Source organism: Oryctolagus cuniculus, chromosome 5 (assembly GCF_051225735.1).
Source record: "Oryctolagus cuniculus isolate XC-2025 breed Fujian yellow rabbit chromosome 5, ASM5122573v1, whole genome shotgun sequence".
NCBI classification, from domain to species: Eukaryota; Metazoa; Chordata; class Mammalia; order Lagomorpha; family Leporidae; genus Oryctolagus; species Oryctolagus cuniculus.
Window position 1 is genome coordinate 132,648,403 of NC_142871.1, and position 15,272 is coordinate 132,663,674.

The 15,272-nt window shown below is 61.0% G+C and overlaps 1 protein-coding gene across 2 annotated transcripts in view; it reads left to right on the forward strand.

Moving 5' to 3' along the window:
* The first annotated feature begins 9,930 nt into the window (after nucleotides 1-9,930).
* Nucleotides 9,931-15,272, forward strand: part of CPNE5 (copine 5) — an 82,973-nt gene continuing 77,631 nt past the window's right edge. Inside the window, exon 1 of one of the 2 annotated variants that reach the window (XM_008262846.5) lies at nucleotides 9,931-10,523. In XM_008262846.5, coding sequence (XP_008261068.1) covers nucleotides 10,429-10,523 — 95 coding nt within the window. In that variant the 5' untranslated portion in view covers nucleotides 9,931-10,428. The remainder of the gene's footprint in view (nucleotides 10,524-15,272) is intronic. The other variant, XM_051854801.3, reaches the window with a different exon arrangement.

The window sequence follows — 15,272 nt, forward strand, 5'->3', positions numbered from 1 at the left end:
GAACCTGCCTGCCTCCTTTAGATGCGGGAGGACTGCTCAGACTGCACGAGACGTTGGCCTGGCACGGGAAGCCTGTGGCGGCGCTCGCTCGGCTCAGGCTGACGAGCCCTCCTCCCTGTCTGCTGGCCTGGGTGGAAAGGAAGCCCACCACACACACAGTGCTGGATACACCCTTGTGACCAGGGAGGGCCTGGTCCTCTAGTAGTCCTCATCAATAGCCAGTTCCAGGACCCGGCGTTGTAGTGTAGCCTGTAAACCTGCCGCCTGTGACGCCGACATCCCACATGGGCGCCGGTTCGTGTCCTGGCTGCCCCACTTCTGATCCAACTCCCTGCTAACGTGCCTAGGAAAGCAGCAGAAGACGACCCAGATGCTTGGGCCCCTGCACCCATGTGGGAGACTGGGAGGAAGCTCCTGGTCCCTGGCTTTGGCCTGGCCCAGCCCCGGGCATTGCAGCCTTTTGGGGAGTGAAGCAGCAGTTGGAAGATCACTCTCTGTAACTCTGACTTTCAAATAAATCAATAAATCACTTTTTTTTAAAGCCAGTTGCCTCTAGGCTGCTTAATATTCCACTTTAAAGTTGAATTTATTCTTTTAACAGTAACTAATTTTTAAAAGATTTTATTTATTTATTTGAGAGATAGATTTATAGACAATGAGAGGGAGAGACAGAGAGAAAGGTCCTCCATCCGCTGGTTCACTCTCCAAATGGCTGCAGTGGCCAGGCCAGAGCTGAACCAATCTGAAACCAGGAGCCAAGAGCCTCCTCCAGGTCTCCCACGATCCCGAGTCCGGCTCTTTTCCTGGTTAGCTGCACCTGTGACACACAGAGGAGGAAGAGGAGGCGCAGAAAAGGAACAGTGTGCCGGTGTGTCCAGTCTGGTGGCCCCAGCCCCAGCTGCGGGCACGGCAGGAAGGAGGAGCGCAAGTGACCCTGGCAGTGTGTTTATTAGATCTGAACTGTGTTAGCCTCAGCACTCAGCCAGGCTCACAGAAACGCTCTCCTGGTGAGGGGGGAGCAGGGGTATCCGCGGCCCCATTAGGAGGCCTGGGAGGGGGCTCTCAACAGAGGTGGTGGCGGTGGAATCAGCAGCAGTTTTTTTTTTTTTTTTTTTTTTTGACAGGCAGAGTTATTTGACAGTGAGAGAGACAGAGAGAGAGAGACAGAGAGAAAGGTCTTCCGTTGGTTCACCTCCCGCAAATGGCCGCTACGGCCAGTGCGCTGCGCCAATCCGAAGCCAGGAGCCAGGTGCTTCTCCTGGTCTCCCATGCGGGTGCAGGGCCCAAGCACCTGGGCCATCCTCCACTGCCTTCCCGGGCCACAACAGAGAGCTGGCCTGGAAGAGGGGCAACCGGGACAGAATCTGGTGCCCCAACCAGGACTAGAACCCGGGGTGCCGCAGGCGGAGGATTAGCCTAGTGAGTCGCGGCGCCGGCCTCAGCAGCAGTTTTTATACATCCTCATTATACCAACGGGGGTGGGGGGAGTATGGCCACCCCACATTCCGAGTATAAGAAAAGCCCCCGAAGGGAGGGGAACCCAGAGATCACAATTGTCTTTGGTGACCTTCCGCTCTGAAGGAAAATGCTCGCTTGTGCGTGCCTGCAGAACACGCCTTTGCCACACCTTGTGAGATCAAGCGCGGGGAGGGAGGGACCTCTGTGTGCTGAGTGCTCTCCACACCTCATTCCGTCTCATCTGCTCCGAGGAGCCGCGAACACGGCCTGGCCACGTCCGTATCACAGACGTTGGCTGGGCTCTGGCGGGGCCGGGCTGCAAGCCTGGGGTCTTCTCTCCCCGCTCACACACTCTGAACTCAGAGACAGTTTCCCTACCAGTCCTTGCTTCCTCCTCTCTCCAGCTCGAAACCTATGGAGAGCGATTTTCAAGCCAGGACTGATCACTACGCCCTTGCTGGCCTCCTTCCCCGCGCTTTCATTTTTCTACCTGTAGCACGAGAGGCTCAGGGCCAAGCACTGGGCCTTGTGGTTAAGACGCCCCATGCATCCCAGTGCAGAGCGCCTGGGTTCGCACTTCCTGTGGGTGCCCGCCCTGGGAGGCAGCAAGTGAAGGCTCAGGTGCTGGGATCCCTGCCACCCACTGAGGGGGACCTGGAGTGCGCTCCAGCCTCCTGGCATAGGCCTGGCCCCGCCTGTTGGAGCTCAAGGAGTAAACTATGGGATGGGAGCTCTTTCTGTCTCTATCAAATGTTTAAAATATAGAAATAAAATGTAAATTTAAAAAAAGGAATGAGAGACTCAGACTGTCATTCTCACTGCCTCTGGTCTAAACTGATTTGATGACAGTATTTTCATTTTCTTTTCTTCTTTTTTTTTTTTTTAAGATTTATTTATTTGGAAGAGTTACAGAAAGAGAGAAGGAGAGAGAGAGAGAGAGAGAGAGAGAGAGAGATATCTTCTATCTGCTGGTTCACTCCCCAAATGGCCAGAACTGAGTTGATCCAAAGTCAGGAGCTTCTTCTGGGTCTCCCACGTGGGTGCAGGGCCCCAAACACTTGGGCCATCTTCTGCTGCTTTCCCAGGCCATGGCAGAGAGCTGGATCAGAAGTGGAGCAGTCTCGAATTGGTGCCAATACAAGATGCCAGTGCTGCAGGCAGCGGCCCAACCCACTACACCACAGCACCAGCCCTGTGACAGTATTTTCTTGCAGGGAGCTCCGAGCATACCCTCATCTAATTGGGATCTCGTGCAGCTCTGGAGAGGGTGGTGTGTGTGTGTGTGTGTGTGTGTGTATCCCCATTGCCAAGCTGAGGGAACTTGAGAAGCAGGCAGCCAATGAGAGACAGCAGCGAGACCACACCCTCTGGCTCCCACCCAACCTGGGGCAGGCTGGCAGCTGCGCCTCGCCCAGCCTCCTGCCAGGATCATCCGAGACCTGGGGAACACATCCTTGCCGTAATCAGGGCAATGTTCTTAGGCAGAGGTGACGGAGGCAAGATGTGAAGTGTGTCTGATGAGCGCCTCTTCCACCGCGGGGCCAGAGCTAATAAACCGGGGGTGGGGGTGGGGGCGGATCTCAGCGGGCGGCTGAGAAACGCAAGCAGGCGAGCCCGGGGCTCCGCACGAAGCCAGCCTTGTGGCAGTCTGTGCACGGTTCCGTTACCTTCCGCAGCCAGGCAGACAAATACAGGCAGCTCGGCGTGAACAGGAATTTCAAGCTTTGCAAAAATGTGCTTCATCCTCGTTGGCTCCTTGGGCCACCCCAGAGCAGGTGCAGCCAAGGAGCAGTGGCTGAGCCTCAGCCTGAGGGGGGCCACTGGGCAGGGAGGAAGGGGAGGGACTTCCGGTGGGGCAGAACCGACACAGAGAGGGCCCTCTCTATGTCCCTTGCCTGGACCTGAGCAAGCCAAGGCGGATGTCGCCAAATGTGCCGGTGGCAGGCGGGGACCTCAGAAGAGGCCCTGGTTTGCCTTTAAGCCTCTGAAGCCACGTGAGGCTTCACGCTCCCTTTCCCAGGATGCTCCAGCAGGGGACATGGACTTGGTGGGCTGGAGAGAGGCAGTCCAGCAGGTGTCCCGCCAGCCTGGCTGGGGGGAGGTACGTTCACATGGAGCTAAAGCCGGCACAAAGACAGGAGGAGCAGGAGGCTGGGAAACGCCAGGCTGTGGAGGCCTGAGGCCAGCAGCCTGGTTCCTGCCCTCAGGGCACACTGGCTGCCAGGGGTGGGGGACAGCAGAGAAAAACCTGCCTAAGGCAAGCGCTCTGGTGTTCAATGGAAGGGGAGAGTAGTCAGGCTGGGGAAATCCAGGCAGCTTCCTGCAGGAGATGGTCCCTAAGAGATGAGTGGGATTTGGGCCAGGCAAGAGGCAATGGCAGAGGAGAGGCAGGGGGCCTTGAGCCCCGGCTGGGGCGAAGGCCTGAGGGCAGATGGGCGGGGCCCGCCAGGGCACAGGCCCAGGGATGGCATCTGTCTTTGTCCCTCAGCAGGAGGCCCCGGCGGCCCGTGGCTGCGAAGGACCTGAGGAGAGGTCAGGGCCTGGGCTCTGATTCCCACCAGCTGTAGCCGCTGTCCACGGGGGACGGGCTTTCCCTCCCTAGGCCTCAGTTTCCAGATCTGTAAGCTCTACGAGAGCTGGATATCAAGGCTCCCCACGCCACCCAGAGCATCTGGTTAAACGTAGGCGGCCTGAGGATGAAACAGGCAGCCGCGTCTACACCTGGACGTGAAAAGCCGAGCGGTCGAGGGCCTGAGGTCAGACCCTGTGGTGCTGGACAGGGCCCTGCAGGCTTGGGGGGTGGGGCCGTGGCTATGTTGGCATAGACAGGCTCCAGGGCAGGACCCCGAGCGAGGCCTGGGGAGCAGGGTGGCGACCTTCCGGGGTTTGGGACCCGCAGAGCCCTAGGTTCTCCTCCTGTCCCTGCCGCCTGGCCGTGTGAGCTGAGGCAAGTTCAGCCACAGAGCTACCGGAGAACTTTGCTTCCTCCTCTGAAAACGTGGAGCAGGTCCAGCTCACTGTTCTGCAGCCTCCGACCACACAAGCCAGCACGAGCGCTCAGCTGCACTGCACTGGGCTGCCCGGAGCTACGTCCCTTCCCGTGCGCCCAGCCAGGCCCTGGCACAGCACATGGCACGCAGCGGGACAGGAGCGAGGATGAGGGGCGTGACCAATGCGAAATCCTCACTGCCTCTGAGTGACAGCAACACCTAAGAACCAGCCACTTCCCTGCAGTACCAGCCTAGAGGCCCGGGGGACCCCCACCGGAGCGTGTCACACACAGCCAGGAGCTGGCATCACCATCGGCGCTGAAGAGCCGTTTGCTGGAGGGACGGGCAGGTGGCATGGGTGTGCTGCCTGGGCCCTCCTGGAGGAGCTGACGTCTCTGCTCAGGCACCTGCCGTGTGTGCTCTCTATGTGCCACTCGGGGCTGCCCGAGGGGCTGGGGTGCAACAGTGGACCCCACAGTCTCTGCCTGCAGAGAGCTGCAGACACAGAAAATGCCATGAGAGAGGGGATGAGAGGTCTGGGGCACCCTGGTCAGCGTCTGGAGGGGACATTCAACCGAGACCTGGGGAGCCCAAGGGCAGGGTGTCCCATGTACAAAGGCCCAGAGGCGGGAGGCTGCGGGGCCGGGAAAGAGGCCAGAATGGCTGTCAGGGAGGGGGCAGAAAGAAGAGAGGCAGGAAGCCACAGAGGTCCCGGGGAAGGGGGGAGTGGAGGGGTGACACAACCTGCCCAGGCGCTAGACCCAAGGCCAGGGAGGCCTCCCTCACTTGGAAAAGCAGGAGGGGCTGGGAGGAAGAGGCGGGCAGCAGAAGTAGGAGAGGGAGTAGGTGCCCACCGGGCTGCAGGCAGGGGTCAGGGCAGGGCAGGGTGGGAAGGGTGGATCTCGGGGACAGGAAGCAGGTGGGCCCTGGGACTGCAACATGGCTGTGCCTGCTGGCGCTGTCATGGGGGAGACGCAGGAGGTGGGGGCAGGGGGGTGTCCGGGTGGGACGGTGGTGCCTTTGGCAGGGAGGCTGCAGCCTTCCAGGAGGAATGAGGGCTGGAGGCATGCAGAGTCCCAGGGCTGGCTTCATGCTCTTCCTGCCCCGACAGAACGTGGCTTCTCCGCCCGGCTTCGGAGGTGGGCAGGTCAGTGCGGCTCCTGGGCGCTGACCTCGCTGTTATTAGTGGGAAGAGTCTGGTGGCCCCGAGTCCATCACCCGCCATCTCGAAGCTTTTCAGTACAAGAGAGAGCTTAACCCAGATGGTCTCCCGCCAGGCCCCTTCTAGTATTTCTATTAATGGATGCAATCAGACACTGCATCGCCCCTGCCTCTTTACCACTCTGGCAGCTTCAAGTTCCTGCCACACCCTCGGTGCCTCCTTCCTGCGTCTGGGGCTACCGTGTGCCGCGGTGCACAAGGGCACCCAGCTGAGGGCTAAGTCGGGGCTCAATCTATCCCATACTCTGCCCAGCAGGCCGTGTGCCCGGTCTGGCTGCAGGTTGCATCTACCCACAGTAAAGGATGTCTTTTTCTAGTTTGTTCTGCGGTGCAGTGTGCACAGCCCCCACGTCCCTGGCCCACAGATGTTCCCTCTTCTCCCCCATCCCCAGCCTCAGTCAGGGCTGAGCAGGGGCAGGGGCGGGGCCTGCAGCTGTCTCCTCAGCGGTTCTTTTCCTCTCCTTATGGATGCTGGGAGTTGCCTGTTGAAATTGCTCTGCCGTCATTAACACCAGGATTAGGTCAGATGAGAGCACGTTTGCTGTCTTGGAAGGCAAAAGCAAAATGCTGATGCTGAGTATTCCGCATCTTCTGGTCATGGCCCACTGCGTGCTCGAAGATCTTAATCAGTGGTCCCGTGGGGGGGGGGGGGGCGGGGCGGGGCAGGGCCACCGCTGGCTCTCATCTGGCTGCGGGACCAGACTGCACGTCTGCTGCACCTGCTGGCCTGCCTGGACATCACAGGTCACCACGGTTACCTGGCATCATCAGGTCCCCCAACAGCGGCCAATGGCAGTGTCCATGGGGCCGCATTTGAACCATCAGCAATGTATTCGAGCAAGAAGGACTGGGAGCATCAGTCCCCTGCGCCTCATCCGCAAGTTTTGTGTTCTGGGACCACTGGCTGGTGCCATGGAAACATCCATCCTTTGGGGGCCCCTCCTGAATGGCCCCTGTGCCAGGGGAAGGCCATGGCTCTGCCTCACCTTCCGGCCTTGGATTCCATGCCCGCCAACCTCACCCTATGCTCCCGTCACACCAAGGTCCCCGCCCTGGCTCTCTGGCCCTTAATCATGCTGTCCCCGCCAGGAATGCCTGCTCAGCCCCACAGCCCTGGCAGAAGGCCTCCCCTGCAGTAGCCGCCGCCTGGCCCCAGCCCTCGCCTTTACCACTTTGGGCCTCTCCAGGCCCACGGCCTACATCCAGCACCTGCGTTTCGTCACCTGAGGCTTCCTCTGGCTCCTGGAACCTGCATGGCTACCCTGTGCTGGTCAGGCCAGAAGTGCCAGGACATGAACGCCAGGGGCAGCCCCCGGCCACGCAGCCTGCACCAGGGTGGTATTGCCTAGCTCCCTGCCCTGCCACACAGCTGTGGTCTCCCAGAGTTCCCCAGGGGAGCAGCCAGTGGCCCACAGGAATCGCCGGCTCCAGCACCGCACCTTGTACTGGCCGCCTCCCCTCCCTGTGCCAACTCCACATGCGCCATGCCCCACACCACGTGTCCTTAGCCGCCCAAATACACCGCTCACAGCCACATCTTGGTCTCGGGGGCTGCTTCGGGGGAGAGCTACCCTGAGCCGTCACCCCCCACATCCATCTCAGCATCACCCCCTTTGGTCAGCGCCTCCTGACCCTGCCTTGGTCCCGCTCTGGGTGCAGAGCTGTTGGCCACTCTCTGGTCCCAGGGCCCTCTTCACCTGTCTGCTTGTCCTGGGGACACTCTTAGGGCAGATGCTGTGTTCTTCTCACCTTCTTACTCTCTGATCCTAGGTCAGCAGCTGGCACAAAGGGGTACCCATAGAGCGTGTCTGGTTTTGTTTTACCAAAGAGCCAGCCATGGAAAATGTAAGACTAAGAGAGAACTGGGGTAACACAGACAAGGTCCTACATCTTTCTAGAAAGAGAAGGGAGGGGGGTATGGCATTGTGGCACAGGGGTTAAGCTGGTGCCTGCCACCCTGGCATCTCCTAAGATCACTGGTTCAAGTCCCAGCTGCTCCAGCACCCTGCTATTGCGCCTGGGAAGGCTGTGGATGATGACCCAAGTACTAGGGCCCCTGCCACCCAGATGGAGTTCCTGGCTGCTGGCTTGGGCCTGGCCAGGGCCTGGCTCAGCCTGGGATTGTTGCAGTCATTTGGTGAGTGGGCCTGTGGATGAAAGATCTTTCTCTGCTTTTCCTTCTCTCTTTGCCACTCTGCCTTTGAAATAAATAAATGAATCTTGAGAGAGAGGAGAGAGAGAGAGAGAGAGAGAGAGAGAGAGAGAGAGAGAGAGACTGACTCTCCCTAGGGCTGCTACTCCAAATGCTGGCACTTTGCAGGTTTACTTGGTAGAATTTCTTCTTTTTTTTAAAGATTTATTTTATTTATTTGAAAGACAGAGTTACAGAGAAAGGTAGAGCCAGAGAGAGAGAGAGAGAAAGAGAGAGAGAGAGAAAGAGAGATTCATTCCCCAATTGGCTGCAACAGCCAGAGCTGAGCTGATCCGAAGCCAGGAGCCAGGAGCTTCTTCCAGGTCTCCCACGTGGGTGCAGGGGCCCAAGGACTTGGGCCATCTTCTATTGCTTCCCCAGGCCATAGCAGAGAGCTGGATTGGAAGTGGAGCAGCAAGGACTTGAACCAGCGCCCATGTAGGATGCTGGCACTGCAGGCTGGGGCTTTAACCCACTGTGTCAGCCCCAACTTGGTAGAATTTCAATCTCACCACTTACCTGCTCAACAATTTTAGTGGCTCCCACTGCCATCTCAAACAGGGCCTCATTTCTTGAGTGGCTTTTAAGACCTTTCATCATCTGGCCCCGTCCTAAGAGGCAGTCAGGCCTCTAATGCAGGGTCAGGCTTTGGTCTCAACTGCCTGGGTTCAAGTCCCCACTCTGCCAGTTCCCAGCTAAGTGATCATGGGCACGTTGTATAACCTCTCTGGGCACTGGCTTCCTTAAGTGTGGATAATAATACCCTGTCTAGAATTATTTAAAGAAATTTAAAAGTCTTACATGGTCCCTGTGAAGAGACTACAAACCACTTAAGTGCATAAATGATGATTTTATGGTATGTGAACAACATAGCAAAAAAAAAAAAAATTAAGCATGGTGTCTGGTCCAGCTCTTTGCAAATAAAACAGTGGTAATCTTTGTTATCAGCCAGGTTTCCCACGCGGCCCTAGAGTCTGCTGGGCACACAGCCGGCGCTCAGTGCATAATAAGGAGTGAGTGGAGAACCTATTCCACCTATTCCATGTTGAGCATTTCTAGGGTAGGGGAGCGGAGGGCAGCTGACACAGAGATTCTAAATCTGGTTTTGCAGCCCCAGGCAAGGAAGCTGGGTTATTCTGAGAGGGGAAGCCGCGGGTGCAGACCCACAGCGGGTGTGGGGTGGGGTGGGGGGCTCCTGACCCAGCGTCACCCCACTGCCCCTTGCTGTGTGCTGCAGGTGGTAGAACCAGGCTCAGCCGATCCAGGACTGGAAGGAAACTGGGAACACTCCTCCCAGCCCCAGGAATGTGTTCTTGCGCTTGCTGTTCTGGGAGCTGGCTTCTGACAGAACCGGGAGCGTCCCTTATGGCCCCAACAGCAGGTCAAGGCCCAAAGGCGCCACTGCTCCCCGCCCACGTGCTTTCCGGCAGTGGGCGCGCAGGTGGAGGCCGGAGACAAGGCCCCCGTGCTGGGCCACCTCGCGGCCCCCTCTCACCCCCCAGTGAAGGGCCTGCAGCCCTGCACACAGCAGGCGCCTACTCCGTGCGGAGAGGCCGGTTTGGTGGAGGAAGCTTCTAGACCCGGGGGCTGGCTCAGCCGGGTGGTCACGACAGGCGGCGGCGGGGAGGGTGCGGGCGCGAGGCTCAGGCGGCGGACTTGCGAGCCCGGAGGCGGCACGGGGGAAGCGCCCGAGCATCGACCCTGGCCAGGCCAGCAGGCTGTCGTGGGAGAGCGAGTGGCCCTCCCGGCCTGGGGTCGCCGCACACTGCCCCAGGAGGAGATAGGGAGTCCGCTTCTGGACCGAGGTCCCCTATCCCCAGCATTCCCCGGGGGTCTTCTGCACCTGTCCGCTCTAACAGTGGCCCCATGGCTCGCACACCGCTCTCCCTCCCCCAGCACAGAGACCTTTGGGGGGGAGGGGCTGCAGGGCAGGCGCAGAGGGAGACGCGCGCGACCCTGACCGTCTCTGGCTGGCAACCCCAGGTCCCCAGCCGCCGGAGCCGCGTACCCACGCCCGCCACGCACACAGACACACACGGGCCCGCACGCTCGCCCTCGCACAGCGCGCAGACCCCGCCCGCGGCCCCGCCCCGGCCCCTGCGGGCGGCCCCTCCGGCGCTCGCGGGCCCCGCACGCAGCCCGCCCGGGAGGCGGGAGGCGGCGGCTTCGGGCAGATTTGATTTTCCCGCAGCCCGGGCGCCCCGGAGCCGGAGCTCGAGCCGAGGAGGTGGCGCTCGCAGCCTCGTCCCGGCCCCACCGCCCACGCCCCTCTCTCGGTCTCCCGAGCCCTCGTCCCTCGCCCCTGGCCCCGCGCCCCTGGCCACCACTCCGCGCGGCGCCCCAGACCCCGGGCTGCCGGCCGCGTCGCCCGCGCCCCTTCCCCAGCCTCGGCCCCGCCGCTCCACCCCCGCCCTCTCTCACTTCCCACGCCCCCTCTCGGCGTTCCTCTCTGCCCGTGGCCGCTCAGCCCAGCTCCCGAGTTGGGGGTGAGCCCGGGCTGCGGGCGCTCCGGAGGAGGCGTGAATCGCGCAGGAATTGACTAATTTGGGGTGGGGGGCGCGGTAGGCGATGGAGCCGCCCGAGGACATGGCGTCGCTGAGCGAGTTCGACTCCTTGGCGGGCAGCATCCCGGCCACCAAGGTGGAGATCACCGTGTCCTGCAGGTGAGCCGCCCGCGGGCTGGGTCCCCTGCCCCGCCCCTGCCCCTGGATGCCCCGCGGCTCCCGCCGCTTAGCGCCTCTGCCTCTGCGCACCTCCCTTCTCGGAGCGTCCTCGCCCCGGGACGCCCCCTGCCCCATCGCGATCGAGCCGGCGGAGGGAGGGTGGCGACGGCCGAAGGGGAAGGCGGGCTGGGGTCCCATCCGGGAAAGTTTGTGCCCCGGGCTGTTGCTGGGAGGAGCTGGGAGCGCAGGAACAGGGGTCCGGGGCCTGAGTGCCCAGGGGAAGCAGGTTAAGCGCCACACGGGGGGTCCAGCTGATCGACCCCTCCCCACGCGTGGCAGTGAGTGCTTTGCCCCGTGCCCCCCAAGCTGTTGTGCCTTCCTTGCCCCTGCGCCCTAGACCCCAGAATTCTAAAGCCTGCCCTCACCCGTCCCCCCACCCCCGACAGAGCCCACTCTTGGGAAAGGGTGCGTTGGAGCCATTCCCACCGAGGTATGGATAACCCACACCTACGTACAGTGGCGCCGGTCAGAAAGACCACGGCTTGGGTCTAAAATCTGAAGCCAGGGACTGGAAGGTTGGAGGGCAGCAGGGGAGAAGGAGGGGCACTTTTGTGGGGTGTTGTACAGGGCTGGGGGCAGTCGCTGTCTCTAGGAGCTGTGTTGACCCAGGTGCCAGGCTGTGTGCTAGCTAGGGGGAGGAGGCTGCCCCGGCATTAAGAGGGTGGAGAATGGGTGGGGGGGACCCTTAGTGGTTCCCTGTGGCCAGCCTCGGGCCTCTGCCTTGCTGGGACAGAGGGGCACTGTGGCACAGGCAGAGCTCACCCTGGGGATCCCCCAGATGCCATTCCCCCAATTTCTGGAGCCCTGGCTGTGTCCTACTGAATCGCCCACCCTGTCCCCTTCTGGGGTCTCTTTGGTCAAAGCCTTCCTCCGTGCCCTGTGGCCCAACTATGAAGTTGCGGCGTTAGGGAGAGGTGTGGGGAGGACTGGGTGTGTGAGAGGGAGGGATTGGAGACACAGGGCCAGTGGGAGTGAGGGCTGGTGAGGTGGAAGAGGCTGCCTGGAGCAGAGCCCTCCAGGGGTTCCCAAACGGCTCCCCCACGGCCCAGGTCATCTCCCAGCACCATTTGCGTCTTGCAGTTCCTCGGCTGGGAGACTCCTGATGGCCCATTAGCTCCCATGTCACCTCCCCGGCCTCTAGCAACCGCCACAGCCTCTTCTCCCTTCTCCTGCACCTCCTAGCTGTCAATCATGCCTGCCTGTTGACTCGGTCTCCGGAGCCCTCCCACCTCCCAGCCTCTGAACAGCCCCCCCACCCCACATGCCCGCTTCCCCCTGCCCTGACTTCACGCCTCTGTCGCTTCGTGTCCCCCTTCCTGAGTGGCCCGGCCTCAGACCCCACACTTCCACATACCCCCTGGCTCCCGAGACACCCGCCGCCAGTCTCTGTTTTCCGTGTCCCCTGGGCCCTGAGCCCTCGGCCTCGACCATGAGGACACTCACATCCCGAGGACCAGACTTCTTAGGGGGTGGGCGCTGGAGGACGGGGGTCTGTCTCTGCCTCAGCCAGATCCAGCTGTCCAGGTTCTAGGCAGGGGTGGGGGAGAGCGAGCAGGCAGTAGAGAGAGGGGGACGAGGCACAGAGCGGCTTTCTCTAGCATGTTCTTCACTCCACGGTCACCTGTTAAAGTCAAGTCCATCTCGCCTGCACCCCGTGACCAGCCCTGGCTGGAGCGCAGGCTGTGTGATGTCCCCGCACTGAGCATCTAAGTGGCACCTGCTGCTGGGCGGGGCACCACGGGGCAGGCAGAGGGGCTGGTGGGGTGAGAACTCCAAGGGCTTCAGGGTGCGCAGCTGGGATGGTGGGGGCCAGGGTGTCAGGGAAGATCCTGAGTTGCCACCACCGACTTCCAGGAATTCCAGCTCCAGGATCCCCTCCGCCTCTGCCGGCCCTGCAGCCCCAGGAACTTTCTGCTCTGTGCCTCGGGGAGCCCCGGGCCCCCTGCTATGTCTGTCCTGCATTGGGTCTCAGCCAGAGCTCAGGGCCACCACGGGGCCCAGCCAAGTCTGCCCCATGGGTCGGACCTGTGCAGACCCCTGCTTCGGCAGAGTGTGTGTTGGGCTCGTCTGTACTGTACTGCAAACCAGGTATTTCTGCTAACTTCGGTACACTCAGGGTTGAAGATTAGGGGGGATGGAGAAGCATCGGGGCGCCGGGCACAGCAGTGGAGAACCCGAGCTCTGACTGTGTGCCGGGGTTCAGGTCCCAGCTCCGTTTTTGTGCCCTTGGGTATGCCACCCACCCCGGCACTGCCTCCGTGTCCCGTCTTTAAAGAAGCGTGCTAATCCTGTTGTCTGTTGTTTGGTTCCTGGAAGGAAATGGACATCGGTCTCTGGAACAGGGGCCCCAGGTTTTTGTGGGTCCTCAAGGGTCTCTGGAGGTGGTGTTGGGAGTGGGTGGGGCGGCCGGCCGGGGAAGCACATGCCCGCAGCCGCCGCGACTTCCTCGCTACCGTGCCTGCTGCAGGCCCGTGCAGGCCTGGCCGCGTGCTCTTCCCTTCCCCAAAGGCCAGGGGTTGTCCGAGGTGTGCATTCCCTGCGTGACGCAGGCGTCTGGAGCGGCGTGTCCATGTCGGTTAGGGAGAATGCTTTGCCAGGGGAGTGAGGGCTGGTGAGGTGGAACAGGCTGCCTGGAGCAGAGCCCTCCAGGGGTTCCCAAACGGCTCCCCCACGGCCCAGGTCATCTCCCAGCACCATTTGCGTCTTGCAGTTCCTCGGCTGGGAGACTCCTGATGGCCCATTAGCTCCCATGTCACCTCCCCGGCCGCCAGCAGCCGCCACAGCCTCTTCTCCCTTCTTCTGCACCTGTGAAACAGGAAACCTTTGCACTCGGGCTGGGGAAGCGATGCCTTGCTCCGTGGAGTGGGCTCCCCAGAGGAGACGGGAAATGGGGGCACGGAAGAGCCCAAACCTGCCTGGCCTCTTAGCCCTGCGGGATTCTCTCGAGCCGCTGGCGTGGGGCTGCAGGGCAGCGGTTTGCCTGTGCCCCGGAGATCTTGTTTTGTGCTCTCTCCAGGCCGGCGCCTTTGCCCTGGGCCCCTGAGAAAAGTGTGAATCTGCTCTGAGCTCCGGCTCCTGCCAGGCAGGCGGAGGGAGGGGCCTGGGGCAGCGTGGCAGCTGTCAGAGTCAGCGGGCTGAACCCTTGCCTACAGCAAGGCACGGTTAGCGGGGGCGGGGGAGCAGCGGCAGCAGCCTGTGGCGGGCGCTGGCTTCTAGCCGGGTACCTCGCACCTGCCCCGGGCTCCGCTGCAGGGAGTGGTCCACGCCCAGCCGTCTTTGCACCACCCAGCCAGCTCTCCTGTGGGGTCCAAACCGAGATCACTGGGGTATTAGTTTGCAGTTGCCAGGCACCAAAATTCCCACCAGCTTAGGGGCTTGAAATGACCCTGTTTATTATATCCCTGCTTTCTATAGGTCAGAAGTCCGGGCCCGGCCCGGCCCACCTCTGTGCCCAGGGCCGTACCAGGCCAAAGTCAAGGTGTCTGCGGGGCTCGGGGCTGGGATCCCCCCGCCAAGGCGTGGAGGCCCCATCCAACTCCCTTCAGGATTCTGTTTCTTGCAGCCGTGAGGTCGAAGGCCGGTGTTCTCGCTGGTTGCTGGCCAGAGCGACCCTTGGCCATACAGGCCATGCCTCGGTGCTGGCTGGGTGGCCGTTGTCCCTGGCGGCAGCTTATTCCAAGCCCATGGGCATTTCTCCCTGATCAGCTGTTGTCATAGGAGTGACCCCACATGCGGCTCGCCCCGCATGTCCCCAGGTCCTGCCCGCACTCCGGGGGCGGGGACTGCACAGGTGGCCCTCTTACATCTCGCCCTGCTACACCAGCTCTATCTTTTTAACCTTACAAGAGCCCGAAATCCTAATGAGGAGATCAAGGCTCAGAGAGGTTGAGGGGCTGGCCCAGGGTTCCACAGCTAGTGCATTTTGGGGGAGGGGATCCAAACCCAATTCCCAGGGCCAGTGTTGTGGTGTAGCGGGTAAAGTCGGTATCTGCAGTGCTCCAGTTCAGGACCATGCTGCTCCACTTCCGATCCAGCTTCCTGCTAATGTGCCTGGGAAAAAGTGGAAGATGGCCCAAGTGCTTGGACCCCTGCCACCCATGTGGGAGACGGGGATGAAGCTCCTGGCTTCTGGCCTGGCCCAGCCCTGGCACTTGTGGCCATCCGGGGAGTGAACCAGTGGATGGAAGGTCGCTTTCTGTCTCTCCCTCTCTCTGTAACTCTGCCTTTCAGATAAATCAATAAATCTTAAAAAGAAAGAAACTCAGTTCCCTTGGACTTCAAAGCCATCAGGGTTTCCCGAGGTTTTGTGTTAGGATCTCCGTGGAGACCATGGTCGGCATCTGGGGACTGACCAGGGATGAGCGAGGCCTTCCTGCTCACCTAGCCCACAGAACTCTCTGTTCAGACTCAAGGCCACTGCTGGGGGATGACCTACCTTTGAGAAGAGAGGAGGAAGCAGGTGGGAAATGAGGCCAGAAAGCTCTGAGGAGGAGAGGAGTCAGGTTCAGATGGTTGCAAAATGGCTGCCTCTGCTCCAGGCATCACAACTATATCCAGAAACAGGAAGCAAGGCACAGGGTCAGAGGCCCCTCTTGAAAAGTTGTTTTTATCTGGAAAGTGCAGTCCCTCCCCAAATCTCTCGTAGACTTCCCTTTCTGTTTCAGTGGCCAAAGCCGGGTCTGTCTCTCC